This window comes from Chlorocebus sabaeus, chromosome 15 (assembly GCF_047675955.1).
Source record: "Chlorocebus sabaeus isolate Y175 chromosome 15, mChlSab1.0.hap1, whole genome shotgun sequence".
NCBI lineage: Eukaryota > Metazoa > Chordata > Mammalia > Primates > Cercopithecidae > Chlorocebus > Chlorocebus sabaeus.
Window position 1 is genome coordinate 64864811 of NC_132918.1, and position 12178 is coordinate 64876988.

A 12178-nucleotide genomic window follows, 5' to 3' on the forward strand; every position below is an offset into this window, starting at 1 on the left:
TGTCCCAAAATTGATATGACATACAAGATATGAAGTAAATTTGGTTTTGCCATAGATGACCAGGGGCTAGATGTTATTTGACTGAACGTTGTAAGTTTAAATATTAGAGTGGATAGCTGCTGAATTTGCTGTTAGCCTCAACACTAAGTGATATGATATAGTCTTGAACAATAGGGGAGGTTGAACACCCAAAACTATGACTTTGCTTCTTAGCAATCAGCCACTTTAGTCCTGTTCTTCTTTCCACTTTTGCCTACTTTTGAATCAAAAATATCATTGTTCTTGATCCTGTGGCATTTGTCCCTTTCTTCCTATACATTTGCTCTATAGTCGATAAATATTTCCTTCTTCGTGCGATGTGTATCTTTCTCCTTTCTCAAATCTCCTTTCCTTTCCCTTTTGTCTTGAGTTGGTGATTCAGATTTATCCATGGTTTTGATTAGTAAAATGTCTCATCTCATATAATATCGTGAGTGTCACAGGGCAAAGCACCAAAGGGTACCAATGGATAAGGCCAGGAACAGAAACACAAAAATTAATGCAACAGGGGTAAGCAACCTCTATCTTCAAAGGAAGATGGGGAGTTAGATCTAGATATCGACTAGTCATATCCTTCAATGTTTATAGGATATTGGCCCATTGTTCTCAGAGTGCTTTTAAAAAAACCGCTGTCAATTCTAGTTAGGTTTATCTATTTAAAACCAGATACTGTACTTTGGTTATAATGTGAATTAAACCAGCTTTTGTATGCCATGCTGGAGGCTAAACCACTTTTTGTCCTTCTTTCCATTGTTTCAAATCCATTGAAAAGGCATTATAGTTGCCAAACAGTGGATTTCTAAACAGATAGTTGGTGTCTGTAAGTGAAATTAGAAGTCAAATGTCAATAAATTGTATCATTAAAATGTGATTTGAAGTTCTTTGTTTATTCAATATTTTTGATAAGGTCCAAGAAATTACATAGAAAAATGGGTTCTTATAAACAAAAGCTATGAGGTTATAAATTTCTTCACAGCATAGGTATGACCTATATCAATATCTTGCAAAGTTCATAAAACAGTAACCAAAGAGTTCTATTCCTAGAAAATGAGTCATTGGGAAGTTGCTGAGAGTTCAGTCTGTGGTTCCAAAAAGGTCTTATGTTACCGAAATCTTTGCATACACAAAACATTAAAACACCCTCCCACCAGCTGCCTTTGGAATAATAGCTAGGTTTTCTGCGAGAAGGGCTGGGGAAGTGTTCAGAAAAGTTTTCATGTTCAACATAAAAATAATACAAGGTCTGCAGACCACATGTCCTAGATGATGGAGACAGTTAAGTTGACAGTAGACAACGTGAGAAATTCCTATTTGCAGGTGAAATGGAGAAAAATCTACTGGGATAGCTATTTCTATGAAAAAGATGAAGTCTTTCAGAAGTTCATTAATATCAAAACCTTGACTAACAAGAAGGATCAGGAGATAGGAGCATATTAAAAAGTGTAATGACTTTCAATTCAGACAAACCCAGATTCAAAAACCTGGTCCTTCTCCCTAACAGATGTCCACCCTTGGTTGTTTTGCTTAAACCTTCTTAAGTACCAATATTTTAATGTCAACATTTCAGATTGTAATACATAGTTCTTAGAGTTGTAAGAAATTAAATTACGTGATGTAGGATTAAATTAAATAATATATAAAATACTTAGCACATTAAATCATGGTCTCCTACACAAACAGAAAAAAGATCATTAAGACATACTATTTTTGTCATAGGGAATCAAATAACAGTAAAACAAATAATGCCAGAAAATATTCTGAGTCTGTGTCGTAACCATTTAATGTCTTCGGTACCTCATAATGGAAAGTGTCATTTGTAAATATGAATGTTACAAGATCTTTGATTTCTGAGAATGATGCAATTGTGTACATTATTTTCTACCTATGAAATTGGGATGCTGAATTAATATTTTATATAGGTTTTCAATAATGAAGGATTTTTGAAATCTGCATAATTTTCAGTAAAACAGAAATCCCATATTTAAAACAACAGCACCAGCACTAATAAAAGCCTTACATTGAGTGCTTGCAACATGTAATACTGCATTCTGCTAAGCACTTTATGTGAATCATGTCACTTAACCTCACAACAGCCTATGAAGTGAGTTACTATTGTGTTCTCCATTTTAGTGAGAAGAAGACTGACAGAAGAAGAATAAGTAAACTTGCATTACATAACCACTAAGAGGCAGAACTAAGACATAAAAAGTCAGGCAACATAATTACAGGACAAGATCATGTATGCACTTTTATATGCTGCATTGCTTGCCTTCTGGGTTACCAAGGTTTACTGCATTACCGGGGTCTGACACATCTCTCTGTACTCATGTTTCTCTTCTGCATTTCACTGCATTTCTTGTTCTCCTGTGTGCTGTCTCTCTGCATTCTATCTACTTCTCATTTTTCAAAATGACTGTGCCCCACTTTAGGTCTCTCCAAGACAACGTCATTGCCCTGTGTTTACTTCAAGGCCGATTGCTTCACCACACACTGGCTGAAAACTTATTTTGGAATGTTCAGGCAAACTCCCACTACTTACTGTTTTTCACACCTGTCAAGCTATGAAACAAAGGTACTTATATGTTTTTAAATGCATATGAGTCAGAATCCACTCTTCCAACAAAGACTGACACCTAAAACTTGGTGTTTCCTTTTGAGACTTGGACATTTCCTAGAAACATGAAGAAAAGTCCTTTAGAACAGTTTCTTTTTTTAACTTTTAAGTTTAGAGGTACAAACGCAGGTTTGTTACTAGGTAAACTTGTTTCATGCAAGTTTTTGTACAGATTATTTCATCTCCCAGGTATCAAGCCTAGTACCCATTAGTTGATTTTCCTGATCTTCTCCCTCCTCCCACCCTCTGCCCTCTGAAAGGCTCCAGTGTGTGGTGTTCTCCTCTCTGTGTCCATGTGTTCTCATCATTTAGCTCCCACTTGTAAGTGAGAACATGTAGCATTTGGTTTTCTGTTCCTGCATTGGTTTGCAGAAGATAATAGCCTACAAAGCTCCTTCCATATTCCCACAAAAGACTTGATCTTGTTTTTTTATGACTGCATAGTATTCCATGTTACGTATCTACCACATTTTCTTTATCCAGTCTGTCATTAATGGACATTTAGGTTGATTCCATGTCTTTGCTTTTGTGAATAGTGCTGCAATGAACATACACATGCATGTCTTTACAATAGAATGATTTATGTTCCTCTGGGTATATACCAGAGGATATATTTGCTGGGACAAATGGTATTCCTGTCTTTAATCCATCTAGAGTTAATCATTGTATATAGTGTAAGGAAGCGGTCCAGTTTCGATCTTCTTCTTATGGCTAGCCTGTTATCCCAGCACCATTTATTAAATAGGGTATCCTTTCCCCATTGCTTGTTTTTGTCATGTTTGTCACAGGTCAGACAGTTGTAGGTGTGTGGTCTTATTTCTGGATTTCCTATCCTGTTCCATTGGTCTATGTGCCTATTCTTGTACTAGTACCATGCTCTTTTGGTTACTGTAGCCTGGTAGTATAGTTTGAAGTTGGGTAGCATGATGCCTCCAGCTTTGTTTTTTTTGTTTGTTTGTTTTTGCTTTTGTTTGTTTTGCTTAGGATTGTCTTGACTATTCAGGCCCTTTTTTGGTTCCATATGAATTTAAAAATAGTTTTCTTCTAGTTTTGTGAAGAATGTCAATGGTAGTTTAATAGGAGTAGCATTGAATCTATAAATTGCTTTGGGCAGTAAGGCCATGTTAATAATATTAATTCCTCCTATGCATGAGCATAGAATGTTTTTCTATTTGTTTGTGTCATCTCTGATTTTGTTGAGACGTGTTTTTGTAGTTCTCTTAGTAGAAATACAAAATCTCTCATCTCCCTAGTTAGCTGTATTCCTAGGTATTTTATTGCTTTTTTTTTGGCAATTGTGAATGGGAGTTCGTTTGCGATTTGACTCTCAGCTTGACCATTGTTGATGTACAGAAATGCTAGGGATTTTTGCACATTGATTTTGTATCCTGAGGCTTTGCTGAAGTTGTGTATCCGCTTAAGCAGCTTTTGGGCTGAGACGACGGGATTTTCTATATATAGAATCATGTCATCTGCAAACAGAGACAGTTTGATTTCCTCTCTATTTGAATACGCTTTATTTCTTTCTCTTGTCTGAACTTCCAATAATATGTTGAAAAGGAGTGGTGAGAGAGGGCATCATTGTCTTTTGCAGTTTTCAAGGGGAATGGTTCCAGCTTTTGCCCATTTAGCCTGATGTTGGCTGTGGGTTTGTCATATACGGCTCTTTTTATTTTGAGGTATGTTCCTTCAATACTTATTGAGAGTTTTTAACATGAAGGGATGTTGATATTTATCAAAAGACTTCTCTCTATCTATTGAGATAATCGTCTGATTTTTGTCTTTAGTTCCGTTTATGTGATGTATCATATTTATTGATTTGTGTATGTTGAACCAACCTTGCATCTCTGGCATGAAGCCTACTCGATTGTGGTGGATAAGCTTCTTGATGTGCTGCTGGATTTAGTCTGCTAGTATTTTGAGGGTTTTTGCATCAATGTTCATCAAGGATATTGACCTGAAGTTTCCTTTCTTTGTTGTACCTCTGCCAGGTTTTGGAATCAGGATAATGCTGGCCTCATAGAATGAGTTAGGAAGTAGTCCCTCCTTCCCTCCTTTTCAGGTTTTTGGAATAGTTTCAGTAGTAATAGTACCAGCTCTTCTTTGTAAATCTGGTAGACTTTAGCCAGAAATCTGTGTGGTTGTGGAATTTTTTTTTTTTTTTTAATTGGTAGGCTATTTATTGCTGCCTCAATTTCAGAGCTAGTTATTCGTCTGTTTAGGGATTCAATTTCTTTCTGATTCAACCTTGGGAGGGTGTATGTATCCAGGAATTTATCCATTTCTTCTAGATTTTCTAGTTTATGTGAACAGAGGTGTTTGTAACATTATCTCATGGTTCTTTGTTTTTTCTTGGGGTTAGTGGTAATATCACCCTTATCATTTCTGATTATGGTTATTTGAATCTTCTCTCTTTTCTTCTTTATTAATCTAGCTGGTGGTCTATTTTATTAATTTTTTCAAAAAACAAGCTCTGGGATTTGTTGATCTTTTGAATGGTTTTTCATGTCTCTATCTCCTTCAGTTCGGCTCTGATTTTTGTTATTTTTTAACTTCTGCTAGTTTTGGGATTTGTTTGCTCTCGGTAGAACAGTTTCAATACCAAGCTAAGGTAAACAAAATCCAGTGAACTCTCTAACAGGATTTTTGTATACAATACTCAAGCATATTATATGGTCTAATTTATTTTACATTTACTTTTATGACTGAGATGTTAGAAAATGCATCCCCCTCCAATGTTTTTGGGAAAAAAACGTAATTAGAATTTTCTTTTGAAGTTTTGCAAACCAGGGAAACTTGAGATTCGTTTTCAATATATGCAAAACCCTATCATTTTAAGTAAAATGGCTGTCAGGAAACTACCAAAAACAGTTGAGAAATTATATGCAAATTTGAGAGGAGACCTGTCACTTCATTTTTCCTCTCCAGCTTTTCACCAGCCTGAAACTTCGAGAAAAAAGAGAGGACAAGAAGGAAATTTGAGGCAGACTATTAATGTAAACTTTAGCATATCAATAATGAAATAATTTGGCTGGACTTACTTATTTTTATCCCAAATTGCCTTCCTAAAACATGTTTTTGTCCTGATGTAATGCAAGTGATGAGCACTTTCAGTTAAGATTTTCTTACTGAGTAAACAGTTTCCTTTGTAAAGGATACTCTGAGCTCAGGCACAAATGTATGTCCCACAAACCTATTTAAGCCACAAGAAACACTAGAGCAACTACCCATGAAATAAATGCCCATGTTGGGGCACAGATCTGAAAGCATTGTGAATTGTAAGTAATTTATGTAGGAAGGTTAAATGCAATAGTTCATAGTTTATATTCTGCCAACTTAACCATGAGCTTAATCTTTGTTACACTTTTTTCTATTATTAGCTGAGATTTAAGAGGCATTTGGAAGTGCCCCAGTTAGCTGGAAACAGATGGCCTGTTCTTTCTCTTCTTAGAATCAACCAGACAGCTCTACAGTAGCTGCTCAACTGTGGCTTCAGATTGTTTAGGGGGTTTTTTTTGTTTGCTTGTCTTTTGTTTTCATATGTTGTTTTTTTTTATTTTTTGTACATGTGATGATGGCCTATTTTGGCAATTTACAATACTGTACAATCTTTCAATTAATCATTGCTTAAGTGAAATGCTGTACTTCGGTAATCAATGTTCAAAAACTTCCTATCATACAAACTTTTCAACTGTCATGTAGACTATTATGAACTGGCAGCCTCTGGACTAGTTTAATACAAGTGCCACATTTTTTTCTTGACAGTACTAACAATATATAATATTGCTTGTTCTGGAAGGTTGTTCAGCATGGAAATAGAGCACAAGTGATACATACATGAGAATGTGAAAATCTGCCATCTTTATCCCATCAATATTTGCTGTTGGATCTTCCCTCAAATAATTAAAACAAATGAAAGATAAATTCAAAAAGTCATACTTTTTACACAGAATTTTGCCTTTAAAAAAGGTCAGTCATTTGTGAAGAAGCTTTACAGAATATTATTTCACATAATCTTAGATGTGAAAGGGAACCTAGGGATTACTCAATCCAATCACTTCATATTTAAGTTTAAAAAATGGAATTCTATGAAGGATCACAGAGCTACCCAATTAGTAGCAAGACCAAGCATAGGACCCCCAATTTCCTGACTCAAAGTCCAGTCTTTACTATTTTATGATTAATTACTTTTGTTTCAGATGTTTATCTCAAAAGTAGATTGTACGAATTCAGAAATGTAAGATACTTCTTATTCTGTGAGAATCAAAGTCTGACATTAGTGGGAATTCCAAGTAATAACTGCTTTCCTGCCGAATTGGGACCTAAATTTACTGGTGCCTTCTGAGTAAAACAACAAATCAACACTAAATGCCGTTACCGCTTTGTGCCGTTCTAGCCTGATCACATCTCATAAAACGGAAAAGGGGTGAAGGGTTCAGAGTGAGCTTTGGGATCCAAGTCTCTAACCTCTTTGACTCTGTCTCTGAAATTAAAATGTGAAAAATTTATAGTTTAGTTAATAGTAATGTACCAATGTTAGTTTTATAGTTTTTACAAATGTGCTGTGATAACATAAGGTATCAGCACTGGAGGAAACTAGCGAAAGATGTGGGCTATACAGGTGCTGTCTGTACACTTTGAACTTTTGTGTAAATCTAAAATTATCTCATAACAAAAAGTGCTTTTAAAGCAAAACAACAACAAAAACACCCCAAAAATTATAGTCATGGGCACTAGATTAACCTTGAAGCACAGAGACAGATATGTAAGTATGTTTCTTTTCAATGATGTTTGTAATCAATGCTATGAAGTGTAGATATTTTAAGAGCAATAGAGATGAAATCTCAAGCTTTTCTCTGATCTTTGCTCTTATTCAGTATTTGTAGCAGTAATAAATACTTCACCAATAACCATCCCACTCCATCTCCCTTTACACAGACATAAAGACACACACACACGCAGACTTCTGAAACTTATCCTGATATCTCTCAGTCACTTCTGCAGCTGAGTAGTCCCATGCTTCAGGCCCTTGCTTAGGAGGCTGAAGAGGGTGGAGAAGCTCCCATGTTGTGCCGCATCATAATCATTTCTTCCAATGCTCTGCCTCTCCCAGCAAACCGCCTGCCACCTTTTACATCAAACATCACAGTGCTTTTCCACCTCTCATCCTAATGAAGTCCACGAGGTTGATTAAGTGGACCTTCAGAATTGTGGAGAGAGGGGAAGCAGATGTTAGTAAGAGTATTTTTAAATTCTTGGAATTTGCATTTGATACTTCTTAATTACTGTTAAAGTAATATCCAGATTCTAAATACCAAGGCATACTATGTTTATATTGTAGACTGCATTTGGATAATTCTATTTTCTCTGGTATGCGGTTATGCTTTTGGGACACATTTTCCCTAAAGTGGGAAGTGCAAACTTATTTAATAATGATCTCAACATAGCACAATTTAAAATGATAATTTGAAATGATATTTTGTGCAGCATCACGAGATAACTATACAAATGAACTCTTGTAAGGTTAATAATGTATTTAAAGCTTGAAAACTGCTAAGAATAAATCTTAAATGTTCTCACCACACACAAAAAAAGATAATGTGAGTTGATGGATATGTTACTGGGCTTGATTGTGGTAATCATTTCATAACGTATATGTATATCAAAACATCATGTTGTATACTATAAATATACACAATTTTTATTTATCAATTATACCTCAATAAAACTGAAGAAAAAAGAATCAAAATATGCCCAAAAGGCAACTGGAGGAAAAAAATACAGCAAAATGATTACCTCTGGGTTAAAATTCTGATAATGCCACTTTTAACAAGTTATTTAATGTCCCTGAGCCATATTTTTCACATCTTTAAAATAGAGATAACGGCCGGGCGCGGTGGCTCAAGCCTGTAATCCCAGCACTTTGGGAGGCCGAGACGGGTGGATCACGAGGTCAGGAGATCGAGACCATCCTGGCTAACCCGGTGAAACCCCGTCTCTACTAAAAAAATACAAAAAACTAGCCGGGCGAGGTGGCGGGCGCCTGTAGTCCCAGCTACTCGGGAGGCTGAGGCAGGAGAATGGCGTAAACCCGGGAGGCGGAGCTTGCAGTGAGCTGAGATCCGGCCACTGCACTCCAGCCTGGGTGACAGAGCGAGACTCCGTCTCAAAAAAAAAAAAAAAAAAAAAAGAGATAACAATTCCTAACTCTTTGTGATTATTAATGAAATAACGAACCAAAATGTGGACTGTAATTGTACCTATTCCATAGGGTTAGTGCACGTAAATGAGATGGGATGTACCATTTTAGCAGAGTATCTAGAGCGCAGGCAGCAGTTAGTAAAATGTTGACCATGTACTAGCCTGCTAACAAGGAAACCCTCACATGGGCCCCATTCTTGCTGCTAGCTAACTTCTTTTACAACATGGCTCATTCATACCAAATTAAGTAGAACACCATTTTGAATTATAGGTGTGATTAAGTACTTGCTGATTATTTTTCCCCTTTCTCTCCACACACATATCGTTTAGCAAACATCTAAATCTGATTTAACAAGCTTATCTTTTACTGGGTGGTTTTTCATATTACTGAAGTATTTTATATAACCACAGAGATTCTTCATAGGTTTTCCTTAAATAACATGCTCACATTCCTTATATTAAACCTAAAACATGTTAATTTACCATATGCTAACATAAATCAGAGTTTCCAGGAACACATCTGTTGTATAAAACAGATCACACCTGTACACATTGTGAATGCACACATATAAATAGTAAACCAAAGTATACTGTTGTAGGAAATCTAAAGAGTAAAATAAGAAACTCCTGTTTAGAGTTAAAAGTATGTAATTAAGCAAAATACTGGGGCCATGGTAAGTATGCAATGAAAAATACACCAACTGAATTATCATGCTAATGATAAACTCTTCTAGGAATGACTCTTAAGAGTCGTTCTGTCTTTGACATTGATTATTTATTTCATAAACCTATTATATTCATGGAATCAATTTTACTAATTATGAGATTGTTTTATGATATCTTTTGTTTTTATCATAAGTCACTGCACTCAGTATATTTAGATTCTGCTTTATGTTGTGTATGCTGTTTCCTTCAAAATGTTCTTTAGGAAAAAAAATATTTGAGCAGCAGAAACAGGCTGTTCTAGAACATCCTTTCCTTTAAAGACATGAGTTTCTCCAGCATAAAAAATGATTGGATTCCAAATTGGTTAAATTGCTTCTTCTGTAACAGTTCAGTCACATGTTGTCTTGTTACAGTGAAACATGTGCTCTCATTTCAGAAGAGCCATTGTGTGAAAAAGTTTTATTTGGCCCACATAGCCAATCCCCGGATTTGTGGGTGTTACCTCCTTTCTGTGTTACCAGTTTTTTTCATCATCATTATTGCTTCTGCTTCATCAGCTGTAACACAGTTTAGGGCAATCCTTTTAAAGAATGAGATGTTTTTCAAAATAGACCAAACAGTTGGCTAGACAGAAAAGAGATATCAACAAAATTAGGTCAGTTGTTTGTCTGTGTGTTGCTCCCTGAACCACTTCAGAGACACACCATCTCACACATGTGTAAACTAACAGACATTAAGCAAGCATATCATCTGTGCATTCCAACACATATTTTTATCCTATTTTATTAAGGAAAGTAAATGATATGCAAAGTGATTTCATTCAGAGAATACAGGACCAAAAGAACCAAATAAATGCTTGGTTTAGACCCTCTTTAGCAAGCCCTCTAGGTGTTTCTGATGCAAGTTAAAGGTTGAAAAACACTCTGTAGCAACACAGAAGGAATAAGGCCCAGTACTTGCCCCTAAGCACTTCTCCTTGGTCGCAAGGAATTCCCAGCTGCTTCAAATTTGCATTTTAATTACCTAGCACAGTTTTATCATATATAAGCTTAGTTGATAATGATAATATTATTACTACTTAAGAGTGTAATGGTTTTTCATCTCTTCTTGAGCAGCCATTCAATGAAGTATTTATTAGAAAGTAGTAGTTAGTATCCATTACAGAAAGCCTTATGAATCTTATGAGTTGAGCTGCATTGTTATTGCTTGTTACAACACACACACATAGAGAGAGAAAGAGAGAATTATAAAGTATAAAATCTTAAGGGATAATTATTTTCAATAAATAATTTTAAAGTGATTTTTGTGTTGTGTTTAAATTCTAGATAATATTATTAAGTTTATACTTGCTATCGTCTCATGTTTATTAATACAGGTTGTTTACAGCTTTCTGACAACGTAATTAATATACAATTAACTATATATATTTATAAAGCATTTAATTTGATAAATTTTGACACATATATGCATAGTATCATAAAACAGTTTGTAGAGGGGCTTTCAGTTCTGATCGATTACAGGTATTCATTACTCGTGCATTTTCCCCCTTTCAACCCTGATTTTAAAATGGGACTGCAGAGAACACTTCCTGAGTAAAGTAACATGAGCTAAGATTTGTAAGATGAGTGGATACCTCCCCAAGTGAATACAAAGGGGAAGAGTTTTACAGAATGGAAATAAAGTCTATCTCACCTAGACTTCTAGACTTCTCACCTCTGACATCTAGACTCATGGCTGTTGTAATATATCATCACTTTGGGTTTTGAAATATTTACTCAACTCTTTGTTTCTTCTTATAATTCCAAATGAGATGAGCTTAACAGGGCAAGTGAAATAAGCAACACTGCTTCTGAGAGTAGCCATCCCTGCAGTTTGTTGCATTATAGTAACTTGTTTAGCTTTGTCCATCAATCCACTCTGGAATTCATGTTTATATGCCATGTGTATTATAGAGAACAGCATGAGGAAAATTATATTTTCACTTTTAAAGAATGAAATCTAATAACTTGCCTTTAATTTCCTTTTTACCTCCTTTTTCCCCCGAGCAAATCATTACCTCCCCAAATATTTATTTATCATTACTCCCATGTGTTAATACTGAGACTTTACTTTTTGTTCTCTCATTTGCATTATTTCCTCCATTGCAGGTTGGCTTCATGAGTTGGGAAAGAGACTGGAATCTCCGTACTATGGCAACAATACCTTGGGGGGCCCGTCGATCCGAAGTGCCTATATTGCCGCGCTGTACTTCACGCTGAGCAGCCTCACCAGCGTGGGTTTTGGGAACGTCTCTGCTAATACAGATGCAGAAAAGATCTTCTCCATCTGCACCATGCTGATTGGTGGTAAGTGAGCATCTTCTTTTATACCAAGAAGAACTGTGCCTGTCTAACTATCACTGCCTGTTTGTTCCATCCTGAAATACAATAGAGATAAGCTGATTAACATTGCAAGATTCTAAAAGCACTAATTAGATAGTCTAGATGCAAAGCTGTAGTTGTCTCTGTGGTTCCATATAAAAAGAGACTTGAGAGATTAACACACTAGAGCGTGCATTTAAGAAGAATGGAGCAAGATTAACACATGGGGCTCCCCTTATGTAGAATCATTACCTCATCCAGCTTACTGTTTTAGCCTGCAAAGGTAAGACGAAGTAAG

General features: G+C 35.8%; 1 protein-coding gene across 5 annotated transcripts in view; it reads left to right on the forward strand.

The window, feature by feature from the left end:
* Positions 1-12178, forward strand: part of KCNH8 (potassium voltage-gated channel subfamily H member 8) — a 396050-nt gene that overhangs the window by 283852 nt on the left and 100020 nt on the right. For all 5 annotated transcript variants that reach the window (XM_073023635.1, XM_073023634.1, XM_008009256.3 and 2 more), the window contains one exon: positions 11668-11865. In XM_073023635.1, coding sequence (XP_072879736.1) covers positions 11668-11865 — 198 coding nt within the window. The remainder of the gene's footprint in view (positions 1-11667; positions 11866-12178) is intronic.